The 15028-nt window shown below is 41.1% G+C and overlaps 2 protein-coding genes across 7 annotated transcripts in view; both read left to right on the top strand.

The window, feature by feature from the left end:
• The window catches only part of RPL27A (ribosomal protein L27a), a 53289-nt gene that overhangs the window by 2474 nt on the left and 35787 nt on the right, over window positions 1-15028 (top strand). The window lies entirely within an intron of this gene.
• DENND2B (DENN domain containing 2B) overlaps window positions 1-15028 on the top strand; it is a 150232-nt gene that overhangs the window by 104299 nt on the left and 30905 nt on the right. For all 6 annotated transcript variants that reach the window (XM_068685254.1, XM_068685258.1, XM_068685255.1 and 3 more), the window contains 6 exons: window positions 976-1191; window positions 4025-4121; window positions 5084-5128; window positions 7438-7622; window positions 8296-8405; window positions 9872-9941. In XM_068685254.1, the coding sequence (XP_068541355.1) occupies window positions 976-1191; window positions 4025-4121; window positions 5084-5128; window positions 7438-7622; window positions 8296-8405; window positions 9872-9941 (723 nt within the window). The remainder of the gene's footprint in view (window positions 1-975; window positions 1192-4024; window positions 4122-5083; window positions 5129-7437; window positions 7623-8295; window positions 8406-9871; window positions 9942-15028) is intronic.

Raw genomic sequence — 15028 nt, 5'->3', positions numbered from 1 at the left:
TTCTAGACAGCTGCAGATTTTCCTGGCGTGCAAACCTGTGGTAAGCAGAGACCTCAGGAACACTGGCTTGTGGTCATTTTGAATCCCAATCTCTTCTTCTTTCCCTTTTGTTGTTTTCAATTATTAAAGTCATCAGATAGAAAAAGAATGTGTTATTGATGATGATGTGTTTGTGATGCAAAACCCACGCATACAGAAACACCTACTTTTAATCCCAGATTGTATGGCCCTGTAGTAGGTAAACCCTCCCAGTAAAACAAATGGGACATTTGCTACTGCGGGTAGCAGTCTGTCCTTCACTTGCATCATAGGGAAGCTGGAAAGAGAACCCAAAGACCTGACCCTGCCAGCCTGCGGATTAACCTTCCGAAGAGCAGGGCAGAGCTGCTTTGAGGACTGTTCCAGGAGAGTGAGAGTCCCATTTTTTTTTAAGATAGATGTTACTTGATGCCTGTTCCCACCAGTGAGATCTTGCCTTCCTTGCTACAATGATAATTGATTTGTCCTTTAACGAGAATTCCTTGGGAAGGCAGAACAAAGCTGTAACCCAGCCTCTGCATAAGGATGGATCTTAAAGCATCTTGACATGGTGGAAATTCAGCCAGCTTGATTTTCTACTTTCTTTCTCTAGGAGGAATAGCAGCCTCAGTGTAGTCACTCTGGATTTTCACCACTGCAAGTGGGAGAGATCAGGCCCATCATATCACTGTTTTGATGTCCATCAGACTTTTAAGTTAGGTTTGAATGCTCATGGTGTTTGTTAATGTGGTGTGGGCGCATGGAAATCCAACGCCAAATGCGGTCTACTGTTTTCTTTGAAATTTAGAGAAAGCCTTAGATATTGACCCCTGTTTCTTCAGTTTGACCTTGCACCCTCTTTTTGCACATACTTCATACCACTCGCTCACAAAGAGCTTCTTCTGCACTAAACGTTGACAAGGAGGGGAAGAGCTCAAGCTGTTCTTGTTCCCACAGCTACCTTCGAAGCCCAGCAGCCAGTCTATGCGTGTTGGGAACTGGTCAGAAAGGAAGAGCCACCGCTTACCACGGTTACCCAAGCGGCACAGCCACGATGACATGCTGCTGCTGGCTCAGCTTGGCATTCCCTCTTCCCCCTCCAGCCTCAATGAGGACAGCCTGAGTACCACAAGCGAGCTACTGTCTACACGCCGGGCCAGGAGGATCCCAAAGGTACTGGCGGGATGATATGGTCCTAACAAATTGTCCTCTGGGGAGATAAAACTTAACGCAAGGCCTCGGTTACAAGGCTTATGCTGGGGTTAGGTCACCTGTCTGCAGGAGCCTGCAAATTTCTATCCCACCTTTAGCCATTATTTATTTATTTAGCCATAGAAAAGCTCTTTTTTTTGCATCCTAAAGGAAATTTGAGATCAAAACAGAAACAGTAACTCTTGGGAGCCAAAATATATTCATTTTTTTACACACATCCCTACTGTGAAATCCCTTCTCTAAAATTGGATAGCTCTCCACTGGTCCCAAAGTAGCAAACATCTGATTGCCATCTTTGCAATGAGTTGATTTTAAGCCAATTCTGTTTTCCATACGTTTCTTTAAGCTCTGTGGGCCAGAGCGTTTTGTGTACCTAACGTTATGATTTTGCACGGGTGATGGCCAATTATTATTTATAACGTGGAGCAACATCTGAAGTGTGTTTTTTTTCCCATCACTTGTTTGGTTTTGGGAAAACAATTATTATTGACTTAATATGTTTCTCTGCATTTACTCACAGCTTACCCCATCCTCATAACCCTGTTGTCTTGAAGGATTTGAAGCAAAAACTGATTTTCTATTTTGCAAGGAGTTCAAATTTTCCAATTCAATATGAAATGTGGAAAAAACCTACAAAGAAACACAACCCCCTGGAAAAAAAAAAAAAAAGCATACCAAACAAAACCCAGGCCTTTCCTAGTACAATAGCAACAAAGGGGAGAGAACTGCCAATATATTTATTTTTGGCTTGTGAACAAAGGCAATTTTTACTGTATTCAGCTCTTTCCTTTTCTTATTAAACAGTATATTTTAAAGTATGTGGCTGTAAATACTGTGACTGGGGAGAGATTTTTATGTCCCTGTCAATTAGTTTGAAATTCTGCCTAAGCCAGAAGCAAAGAAGAAAATTAACATTATGCCCTTAATATTTACTGTATTTTTCCTTTCTTGAAATATACTATTTTACTGCACAAATGAGCGTACATCTTTGGAGGAAGTTACTCTAGCTTACAGAGTAGTGTACTTTGGTTCCGAGTAAAATTTTGAAAGTTTGGGTGTTAGTTTTGCACCCAACTTTAATTTTTGTCAGATTTAAGGAACAGACAATCTCCCCACGCAAAATTATGCTTTAAACATATGAATGTTTATGGTTTTATCATAAATTTCATGATAATTTCTGCCTTTGACAGCTCTAACTTCTGGAATCACGTATTAGTGGATAATCTCATGTTTTTATTGAGATAATATTAGTTATTAAAGACTTGAACCTGAGAAACCCCTGTCCTGCATCACTGCCCCATGCCTGCATAGATACACAACACGAAGAAAAGATAGCAGGGATGCTTCATGAAGCAGTATCTAAATGCTTCTTTTTTTTTTTTTTTAATATATATAAAAAGAAGGGCTTTCTTCACCACCATGCAGGTGTTTTACTCTTGGTGAAGCAGCTCAAGCAGACAAAGTGCTAAGCAGCCCAGCGAAGGGAGCACAAAATCCCAGCAAGGCCCCTCACTGATTGCCTCCTGTTTTTCCCCAGAATAAATCTTGGTTTAGTTATTGGTTACCTCCTCTGGTCTGCTGTCCTGGCTCCCCTCCTCAGCTACTTTGGGCTTCTCCTTCTGGTAATTATGACTGGAATACCCAACCACATAATGGTGTGCATTTGGAAATGGAGAGAGGGGCCTTATTTAGTTCTTATTGTGCTCAGTAGAAGCATAAAGAGAATTTGTGCAGTAACTGTAAAATTTGCCATAAAAAATAGGTGTATGTTTCAAATAGCACTCCTGATAAAATACGTAGTCAGCATGATTCAACTGTTGGAGGGACTGCATGAGATTTTGTATTAGTCTGTGCTCTGTTACTGACTTTCTATTGTGTCTATAGCAAATTCGCTTCTCTCTCTGAGTTTATTTCTCTCTGCAAGCTGAAATAAAACAGCTTTTGCAAATTGTGTAATAGTTCTGTTAGTAAAGCTGCTATGGAATGAAATATGCTATTATGAACCACTATAAAGATTAATTGCTTCATATTTGTGACTTTTCAGAAATAATATATTGTTTAATTAGTAATTTTTAGTAATCCCAACATCTTGTTAAAGTCACTAAACATCAATACTTTCCTTCATCTCAAATTATTTTGGATAGGCAGTTATTATATGGATTAGTCTTGTTGAGGGAAGTCATAAAGATGATTAGCAGGAGTTAAAACTCCAGCAACTGCTTGCTTTAGCCAGCACTAGTAGCTCATTTTAAAACACATTTGTAGATAAGGGTAAGAGAGGAGAAAATAGATACAGAACCTCTGAAGGTCAGTAAGTACGGCACAAGTTGGAAGGGGAAGGGAGGAGAAGTCCATATGGGCCAGATCCTCAGCTGATATAATGTGGCTTTAAAGCAGCAGGTTACTCTGTACCTAAAAAGGCTTTAAAAAGCTACAGTCAACTTTTTCTATCTGAGAGAGAAATGAGGTAGTTAGAGGATAACAGATGCCTTTGAATCCTCAGTCATATTGTGCTTTTATTGCAAGTGCCTATGTCATTTTTGAAAATGTGATTTTGGTTTCTGAGTACTTTCTTTACGAATACCTATCTATAGGTAAGGTAGTGAGATTCAAGATAAGTGATTCAACCAATGGGATTAAAAATAAGAGAGTTGCACTTTGAACTAGTAAAGGTTTAAGGGCATCCAGCTGACCTATAATCCATGGTCAAATTGTTTGGATAAATCCATTAATTAAAAGTTTCATAGCAGGGAAATGTTTGGCCTTACTGTTTTCTCACTTTCCTATTTTGCAGCTTGTCCAAAGAATCAATTCCATCTACAGTGCAAAAAGAGGGAAAAAACGATTGAAGAAGCTTTCTATGTCCAATATTGAGACAGCGTCCCTGCGAGGTACAACACATGCATCATGGTTCAGTGATCCGTTTGAATATTAGAGAATTAACAGGTTGCTGTCTTTCATTTGCATGTACCTCAGGCTCAGCTTTATTTAGAACTTTCTGGTATGAACGATGATAACTTTGTGAAAAGAGAAAAATGGGGATAAGCTAAAAATAAACCATATTATCACTGATGTCTATCCAATTAATCTTGTGACCAGCTAGACTTACTCAGCCTGTTCTTTAGTTCACTTCTTCAGTAGTTTGCATCTCTAAGTTTTGTCCAGAATTACAATTTGACTCTCTAATTCATTCATGCTTTTTCCTGGCATGAATATTTGAATATAACTCAGCCTGTGCTTTGGATTGCTTCTGGAAAAGCATGGGCCCTGAAAGAAATTCAGGCTGTGTTTGTAGTGGGAGTACAATGAAGTTTAATACAAGTACACCTCAGAAATGCATCTTATTGCAAAATTACTTTTGCATGGTACTCTTGGTCTGGTGAATTCTGCTGATTAAAAGTGTTACCCAGACAAAGCTGGTAAGGCTTCCCTTGACTTCTCAAGTGCTACATAACTTCCTTTCTAAACAAACAAACAAACAAAATAAATTGCAAAAAGTCTGAAAAAGTAGTGGGTGGGGTAAAAATTCATTTTTAAAATGTCTCAGTCACCTCTTTAGCTTAGCATAGATGGCAGTTCAGCGCAACCATTTGCTGGAAGGGAGAATGAATTCTACATTTTCATCAAAATGAAGCTCTTGTTCTCAAGCAAAATTAAAAATTATTTCAGTGGAAGCATAATTTAAATAGTCACTCGCACTGTTTATTTCAAGATGTTTTAAAACTCAGGAGGACAGCCTGTGTGGATCACAAGGTTCAGTGTGAGGTGTGTGTTTTTCACGGTTTCACCACAGTAAACTGAGTTCGTGTTTGCTTTGGTTTTACATTAACTGATCCCTCTGTCTCCTCTACAGATGAGAACAGTGAGAGTGAGAGTGACTCAGATGACAGGTTTAAAGGTAAGGGGTCAGCCTTTAACAGCTTCTAGTCAGCCACTGTCACGTACCCTGTCAACATACATTCTCATGCTACTGCACATTGTTCCTGTCCATGACCTGTATTTTCCTTCCTGAACTGTTCTAACTTCATTACTGTAGAGCTCACAAAAATTCCAACACAGCAGCATGAATATGGAAAGCAAGGACAAAATGAACTGTGAGGATCTAACAAGGATTTGGCAACTGTGCCAGATAATGAAGAACAGGACCTTTGATAGATTTGCTTTGTCAGCTACTTCACAGATGCTAGTATTTTCCAGACCAACTACTGGGTGCAAACTGAGAGGGATGAGGTTGGATAAATACACTTTCTTCTTATTCATATGCTGCTTTAAGTGTTTGCTTCTAGCTGCTGTTGGAGGCAAGATACTGGGTATGATCCAGTGTAGCAGTTCTCATACTCTTTTATAGGTCTGCAGTCTGCAAATTGTAGAAATTCCTTTATCAGTACACGGCACCTGCACAAACTCTGCTTAAGCCAGGCCAGTAAATTAGTCTGTTATTTTCAAGAGTCCTGATAAATGGACAGAACTGTAAAAGAAAGTCAAAAGCAGCAAAAGCAGACTTTTATTACTAAAAGCCTATTGTATTATTAATAAGTGAGGGCAAAAAATACCCACAGGAGCACAGAGCTGTGGTTATAAGATGAGGAGAAAGTGTTCTTATCTGTCTGCTACAGATATCACCTGCTTACTGTTCATACAGGAAACCTGGCTGGAAAAAAAATATCTGAGGAAAAAAGATATGTTCCAAATAGGTGGTGGTAAGACATAGAAACTCACCCAAAACAAGCTGTATGCAACATTGTACAGCAATATCTGCAAAACAGCTTATTCCTCCTTTGTAGACAGATACCAGCCCCAAAACACTTGTGATTACGTTTCTCTTTGTGTCCAAAAGTCAAGGGGGTTGCTTTTACTCATAACCCACAATTAAGAAAAACAGGGCCTCTCTTATAAATACTCTGTTTTCACTGGAAACTGAGAAGCTTTTCCCCTTGTTGTTGTGGAAAGGAGGATCCTCATTCTGATGTTGCTATAACTTACTGCTTCTACGTGACCTTATAATTACATAGATGCTCTCAGGGCATCTTGAGCCAAAGATCCAGTTGTCATGTGTAACAAAACAGGATTTGTTAGGTCCTCATTTGTTGGGGTGGGCTCTTTGGTTTTGCCTTTTGCAAATATGAAGCACTGTCCAGCCGCGTGAGACTCTCAAGGAAAACAAAGCAGGATCTTTCTCGGGAATTGGCTTTCCTTGTGAAGTCACACCATGACCAAGTGCTGTATCAAAATAATTTATAATTCTTCTGTTAAACTGGTTGTAGGACAGCTGATCATGAAGGGATTTTCTTTTATTTTTATCAGTTAATTACTGCTGTGATCAGGTGCTCGTAACATCTTATTTTCCTACAACGAGGGAGAGTCTGTCTTTTGCAACCTGTGTCAATGAATATAGTCTTAAGGGGTTGACATGTACTGCTAATATTTTGTCTGCCATTGCACAGAGATCCTGGTGTGAAGAGGTGGGGAAAAGCATGCAGGCATCTGGTTTTACTTAGTTGTTTTCACTTACTTGTCTACCAGAACTGGTAACGATGACTGACTAGTCCACCAGAGAGATCTGGAGACAAGTCATTGGATCAAGGAATATCTTTCAGTCAGGACTGAATGTGACTATAAATCTAAATCTGCTCCTCAGGCTGAATTGGCACGAGCAAAGCAATCCTGCCAGAAGCAATTTGCACCTTTTTTTCTCTTCTCTCCTTTCTTTCCCCCTTCCCTGGAGCTCATTCCACAGCTTATATGAACTATGCCTATGCTGTGGAGAAGGAGAAAGTACACCTTTGGTGGCTCCTGTATAAGGACAGGTCATAGAAGTGCTTTTCACCAATGTAAGCAAGGTCCAAGCCAGGCCTGAGGAGAGGTGTTAGCCGGAAGCTCTAGTGTGTTTGCATTATAAATTTCACGTAAGAGCTCATAATATAGTTTTACAGGTGAAGGAAAAGCAGGCCTTTGGCAGGACAACAGTTATGAACTGCAAATGATTTCAGTGACTTCATGTTGCATCACTTCACTACTTGGAGAGAGTTTTGATTTATGGGGGGAATTATTGAGGGAGACTATAGTATGAAGGTCTGATTTTGTAAGGAGAACATGCTTGGAATAATATACTGGCAAACTGAAAGTCCTTTGTGAATGGCCGTGGCTTACACATACACGTTACATTCCCAGGTAATGATCTGCATTTTTTTTTTTTTTTGATGCTAGCTCATACCCAGCGTCTAGTACACATCCAGTCAATGTTGAAGAGGGCCCCAAGTTATCGAACCCTGGAATTGGAGCTAATCGAATGGCAAGAACGGGAGTTATTTGAATATTTTGTGGTAGTGTCACTGAAAAAGAAGCCCTCTAAAAACACTTACCTCCCAGAAGTGACATATCAGTTTCCCAAGGTAAAGAAAAAATCTTATGTACAGCTTACTCTAAATGCCTTGTAAGATCATTACTTTGCTAAGATCAGTAAAGTGGGAAAATTAACAGAATCTATTTCTTAAATTGAGTTAATCATTCCACTTTCAGATTTTTTATGAAGGAAAGTGAAGGTGACTGAAAGCTTTCCATATTTACAAAATTGTCTTTTCCAGTGCTGGAGAGTTTAGCCTAACGGTAGGTGCTTTAAATATTGTGTTTAAATTCAGTTTCTAGATATTTCACTTTCAACTCAGTTTGGCTATATTAGGATTTGTTCCAAAACCCACTGAAGTCAATGGAAAGACTTTGGCTGAGCTATGGTATTCCTTTTGTGTTCTTGCAGCAGAAAGGAATTTGAGATAGAAGTGTGTTTTAAGTGGACATTGTGCAACAAGGGAGTTTCAGTCAATTAAAAAAAAAAAACACACACACACAACACCAACAAAAAAACAACAGCAGTGACGATTTCTGTTGTATTTGCATCTATAAGATTGTCCTGGGGTAGTGCCTCTCTTCTCAAAGCACCAATAAGGAACACGCTGATGGGCCTTTGCTCTTCAGAGCTCATTATTAACCCTCTCCACACTGCTGAGAGGTGCTGTGGAGCTGGCCCTAACAGTAACTGATTGAACTTCAATTTTTGCCCCCCTGCAGCTAGAAAGACCAACCAAGCAAATGCGTGAAGCAGAGGAGCGTCTCAAGGCTATCCCTCAGTTCTGCTTTCCTGACGCCAAGGACTGGCTCCCTGTCTCTGAATACAACAGGTAAACCTTCTGGTGCTCCTCTTCTCCGAGTGCTGATGGAGTGCATCTGGAACAGCTGCCGGCTTGCTGATGCCCAATTAAGGAAGCAGCAGTTTGAGACTTTGCCACTTCAGGCTCAAGCAGCTGTGTTACTTTTTTTTTTTTTTTTTTTTAAAGGTCCCCAGTCAGCCTGGCTTACAGGCCTGTGTGGCTGAGGGAAAAGAAGTTTGAAGGTTCCTCTCAGGGTCAAATTCAGAAGTGTAAATGGAAGTATTTAAAATAAATCTTAAAAAGAGCAGGGCCCTGCCCACTACCTGCCCTAGTCATCTACCCCAGAGTGCTTACCTAATGTTTCAGGGCACCTCTTTGTTTTCTCACAGCAATGCTGTTCCAAGAACTTTTTGGAGACATGCTCTGGGCCAGCAGAAGAGCACTGTCTTCCTATGCTGAGAGATAAGTGTAGTGTGAAATAAGGCACATTTGGAGTGTGTCTAAATGGGCTTTCGGTGATGACAAGGAATTAGCATTCACCTGCAGGAATTACTGCAGAAGAGAGTGCATATGGAACATTTTATTGGCTTACACATATCACGTACAACACAACCATGCTATATTCTGTGTTGCTTGGCTATATTATTCAATACTTGGAAGCACCTGAACAGTGAAGTATTGAACACACTGAAGAAGCAGAGACCTGCGTGAGCAACATTGGTGGGAGCAGCATGCAGCCCTGCTTACACAGCATTCTGCTGCTGCTGCTGCTGTGTGCTAGGCAGAGCTTCCATGAGCCAATGTTTGTGAAACAAGATATCCATAGCATATTCTGCTATAATTGTATAAACCCCGGCACTGCAGCATGAAGAAGAAGTGTTTAATATAAGCAATTTCAAACTTGCAAAGTAGCCAGGAACATTTATCAGCCCATGTGCAAATTCACAAACACATCTCTGGGCCTGTGCTGTAATTATAGCCTTAAACTGTTGCTGTACTTCTCTGTCACAAATAGTACTTATCCCAGACAAGGATATAAAATGAACTAGATTTTACAAATCTATGTTATTTTTGGATTAGAAAATGATTTCTCTACTCTTAGAGAAGATCTAGGGTTCTCCCTTTTAAACAAGGCACAGTCCAAAAAGAGGATCTAACTAAAAGGTAAGGGATAATGCAGCATTTGAATACTGCTCTCAAAATCTGTTTCTTGCGTTCCTTCTGCAGTATGAATGGGACTGCCATGTCACTGAAATTCAGCACATCTTTCTTGTTGTGAGAAGGTAGCTAGGTTGTCCAGGACCATGCAGACATTTTTGCTCTAATGCTGATGGAATTTGGCCCTGGCATATGCCCATATGATAGGCAGGTGGAGAGAAGACCCTCAAATGGGTAGAATCTCTCACAGGATAAGGTAGTATCCCTTTTAAAATGCTCTACCTCATAGCTATGCTGTAGTTCTGATAGTAAGATCTGGACAATTTACTTCCTTCTAGTGAGACCTTTTCTTTCATGCTGACTGGGGAAGATGGGAGCCGGAGGTTTGGCTATTGCAGGAGGCTGCTGGTAAGTACACACCTTCATTTCAAACTGCACAGTTCTGGTAAACAACATCTCAAGACTATAGTCTGAACTTTGAGGCTGCCTCTCATTGTGTTACAACAAAACTGGTTTGCTTACTCTGCAATTCAGAAACCCAAGGAGCTCAAGTATAATAAGACTTTGAAATACCTGTCTGAATCAAATAGATTCCAAGTCCTTTCAGCTATTCATAAGAATGTGGGAAGTTTCTTGTGTGGGAGCCCTCCTTTTAAGTTCTTTATATCCCATGCTTTCAAGCAGAAGCAGAAATACTACAGCACTGCAAACAAAGGCAAACGTGGTATTTCTAAACATTTGTGGGTAACGTTTATTCCTTGGACAGCTGCTTACATCCCCAAAGTGCTCTGCCAGCACTGCCTAATCAGTCTGCAGCATATCTGAGATGTAGGTAAATGTGCTCCTACTGGCCAGGGTGGCGTAATGATGGCAGAGAGCAGACCACCATCAGCATTGTTTCAGGACCATGCAATAATATGATGCCTGTGCCAGGAAGTCTCGCTTCTCAGACTCCCTTTCAGTCCTTGCCACCAGGGGTAATCAGTTGGTGGGAAGGGGACCCAGTTCAACAGTTCTGTGTCGTCACTGTACTCATCACGTGGAAAACAGGCCGGTCGACAGATAAAATGAGAGCATGGCCATGTGCATGTGTGTTATGGGAGGAAGAAAACTACATGACGATTTGTGAAGTCTATTAAGCCACGTGAAGCACAGTTTAAACACACATTTCTCTGCCCATTCCTGCAGAACGTACGGGATGGCAGCAAAGCATACAGCAGTTGGCCATCCCTGCACTAGCCAACACTCATCACCAGTTGGATAGATTTGGAGCTGGTTGTGAATGACTAGCCAGGGAGTCGTAGCTCCTGTACTAGTCACAGGACAGTTGACTGCACTTGGCTGGAGAGCTTATATGGATAATAAATACTGCAAGAGACTTTTGCATGCTCTCTGCAAAATGAGTATCTGCAGCAATATTGCAAGGTTGTTAAATAGGTATACCCCATCTAAGAGAAAAGGACACTGGCCTTTTCCCCTTCTTTCCTTCTCTGGCATAATTTCCCATCTTTCCAAGCAGGGAACACCTGCCTTCAATAGCTTTCAGAGGTTTCAGGTAGACAGAGCAACTCGCTGATATTAGAACAGCACCCTCCATTCTGCATGCTTCTGGTACATGACCCTGCTCTTACTCAAGTCTCTGTGGCAATGAGTTTTGTCATGCAGAGAGCAGATGCTCTGTCTGGGAGGTCCTCTATTTGTAAGAGGTTTCATTTAAACTAACATCATGGAAAAATTGTTTATCAATTCTGTGGGCGGTATTTGCTTTAGGTAGCATCACAGAGACACGCTTACTCTGTGTAACAAAGTTTGTAAGCATGGGCTGAAACAACAGGGTTGATCTGTGGAAAGGAAATGTCAGTGAAGGCTTGTGTTACAGTAAATCTAGGGCTGGTCAGGAGGTGATTCAGAGATAAAGTGGAGCACCTAGAGTATATCCTGGCTGATGTAAATAAGCATAACAAGATGTAGTGCAGCAGCACAATTCAGTTATTTTTTGCGTTGTCGTTTAAAAGGATGATAATGTGCATTCAGCAAACGTTGGCTAGAATCAAATTATGGAATGTTTTCACTCTACCAGATCAAGGTGATTTAAGGCTTTTGTATTTATGGAAATGTCAGCAAGTTCAGAGTCATTCACAGAGCTTATGTTTGTGAAATGCAAAACATGATCAAGTTGACACTGAAGAAATAGCCACAGTGAAAAAGATGTATACGCAGGAATGTTGAGTTAGTTTTTCAGTGAAAGATTAATGTTTTACTCTCTTAAGGCTCTGTGAAATCCACCCTATATTAAAGGCAAGGTAAAAATAGAACATGGACTTTCAGATAGGGCAGAAGACAGGTTAGCATGGTAGGAAATACCAGGCTCAGAATTAAAATCAATACTGCATCCTTCTATATAAATGGTGTTTTGAGAAGGCATTAGAGAATTGTTTTTATCCTCTGTTGCCATTGGCAAAAATCAATCAACCAGTCAGCAAAAAAATAATTTGAAAAAATGGGAAAACTACATACTCTTCTGCTAAACCTATCTATTAATTATAGAGCCTGTTAAAAAGCAGATCTGCTGCTGCCCTGGAAGATCACTTAATTCAAGATGTTTCATCTGGTTCCAATACCTGATATGCAGAAGCTGATATGTCTCATCTCACTGGTACAGCCTACCCAGCAGAGGAAAGAAGAGTAATACTAACTGTTCTCTTTCTGGGGCAAATCCTGCCCTCTGAGACCAAAACTGGCACAGCCTGGGACATAGCAAGAAAGAAGGTTTTTGAAGCTGCAGAGAAACATCTCAGCACTTCTCGGTGTGAGGAAATAGCAAAAGAAGCAGAGATCTGCTGTTATTTGAGTCCCACAGAATCTCTCTGCCTTGCTGGGAGAAACAGAGGAGTTGGAGTTGTTACCTCAAATAAATGCCTTCCCCGCAGTGCTCAGTTGTGCTCACAGAGAAGCGATTTCTTGTCCCCTGCAAATCTCAGCGCACGGGTGGAACAGTCTCATGGAGGTGTACCTCAGTGAGATACTTGTATTTAAAGCCATGTTCATTCTTTTTTTCTCTATGCAACTACAGAATTTCCACAGGCAACAAGGAGCAGGTGAATTCTGCAGATACCGTTCATATGCCAGAGGCTTGGGCTTTAAAGCATATTTTTGTGTTTGTCTGTGCAGTTCCCTGAGCAACTTCTGAAAAGTGCAGTCAGGGTGGCTCTAATGCCCAGGAGTACACAGCATCTTCTCTGAGCAGTCTGATTCCCAACCCACAACTTCTGTCAAATACACTAACCATAATTTGGGAACTGTAAGAAGTTTGTCAGCAAACATTGCATAGGAGAAAGATGGGGCCATACTGCACAATACAGAGCTGTATGAAAATCCTGAATTCCTTATAAGCCACTCTGCTTCAAGGTAAGCCAACTGCTGCAAGGAGAACTCCGTAGAGAATCTTCCCTGGAGAGGAGCACTCATAATGTTCAGCTCGAGGTTTCTCACACCTTCTAGAGCACTTGGCAGTCATTGGCAATAGGCTCCATGGTCAGATGGACCGATCTGTCCAACTGTGAGGTAGTGTCCAGCTTCCTATATCTGTCTCTTTGCAGAGTTCGGTGTCCTGATGCCTGTGTTTGCAAAACAATTACTTGTTTGTTACTGAACTTTTTGTCAGCCTTGTTCTTCTTCGGCATGTTGTGATATGAACAAACAGCTCCACTTTCCCTCTTTCACCTTTGGATTCCAGATTCTTCCACCCTCTTCTGGGAGCAGGGTCTAAAACCCTGCCAAAATACCTCAAGGGATACAATGACAATTATGTTCTGTTTGTATAACAAATCCTGTGCAGTATCCCTTTAAAATGTATTTATATTATCTTGTTTCGTGGAATGTGACCTATTGTACCACTGCAAACAATCTGCACTTTCATAGATCCCATGGAGTTTTTTCCAGTTACATTTTGCTACCTCCAAGGCAATCGTGTTAACATCTTTCCTGGTCACTGGATATGAGAAGTATGCGCTTTCATATAAAAGGAAATTGACTGATATACCAGAGATATTAGATCTTTCTACTATCCCCTTTTACTGAGAATAGCAACATCTCTAAAGGTCTCCCCTGGATTTCAAGCACCTGGGCATGGAGGTGTGCTTTGAGAGAGAAAAGTGACAGGCGTGTTTGTAGGGAAAAAAGGTCTTCTGTTTCTCCTACCAAAGGCAGAGGAAAAAGCAGGTTCTGGAGGGGGCTTTTTTCAGCAAACTTCAGATTAAACTCGTTGTAACAAGACTGGTGTGGGCCACTTGTGGATCAGCCCTGATGCAAATCTCAGCTCTTCCGTCTCATAGCCAAGTTCTTGTCAGTTTATGTTCATGCTCTTGGGAATCTGTCTCCTGTTATCAACAAAACTCATCAGTGTTTTCATTTGTGATGGGCTAAGGCTTAAAATATCCTGGGCTCCCTGAAAACAAATCAAAAACAAATCAAAACCAAAACACCATTCCCTCCATCCCTCTTCTTTTAGGGGGAAGGCAGTATATGAAGGCAGAGTCAGTCTGATGCCTTTCAGCTTGCCGCTCCTTTAGCACGCATCTTTCCCGAACTGGGCTGACTGATTGCGTGGAAGAGTGAGCAGTGGAGGACGTGACTGCAAGGCTGTAGCTACCTTGCAGAGCACAGCCTGCAAGCTGGAAGCACTCTCTTCTGAGAAGGAGAGAGGTTAAACCAGCATGGTTGCTGGATGCAGCCTCTGCTAAGTCTCTGCTAGTGAAGGGAAGTGAGTCCAGGCAGAGAAAGGAGGTGTGTGGACAGCGAAGTTAAGATTAGTGCTTTACCTGATACAACTATTATTTTATTTATTTATTTTTCTGGGAAAGAAACAATCTACAGCACAATGAACAGGTGTTTTAGATCTGTCTTTGCGGTGTAAACTGATGGCTGAGGGGGGAGGCTATGTGAAGAGTTGCCAGAGTTAGAGATTTGAGAAATCCTGCCTCTCAGAATAGCTCTGCCTGAGGCTTTTACTTGCTGTCTCTTACAGTTGATACATATGCACTCGGGAAGCTGTGCTGTTTGCAAGGAAAAGTCTCTGAAACAGCAGAAAAGGATGTCCTATCTGATGAGTGGGAGGAAGAAGAGTCCCAGCTCTGAGACATGGAGCTTTTAAAACATTTGAAAACAATGCTATTTCATAAAGCAGAATCTTTGAGTAAGCACTGAGCAGTTATTGTTTCTGGTCTCATAGATGACCCAGGAATGTGATGTTTTTACTGGCACTCAGTGAGACAGCTCTTGGTTGGGAGCTATCCAAGACTCCTGGCATGGCTTCGGCATTCCTGCAGATTTGACACAATGATTTTAACCAAAATCCCACATGCTTGATATAATCACTCAGTGCCTTTGGAAAGGGTTTTATACCTAATATGGACAAAAAAGGGTTCTGCTTTTTCAGAGACATGACGTGTGGTGAGCAGGTTTGGATCCAGAAATAGCCTCATCTGTATTCACTT

Source organism: Anas acuta, chromosome 5 (assembly GCF_963932015.1).
Source record: "Anas acuta chromosome 5, bAnaAcu1.1, whole genome shotgun sequence".
Lineage (NCBI taxonomy): Eukaryota > Metazoa > Chordata > Aves > Anseriformes > Anatidae > Anas > Anas acuta.
The sequence above is the reverse complement of the archived record's forward strand: the minus strand, read 5'-3'. Positions and strand labels throughout refer to the sequence as shown.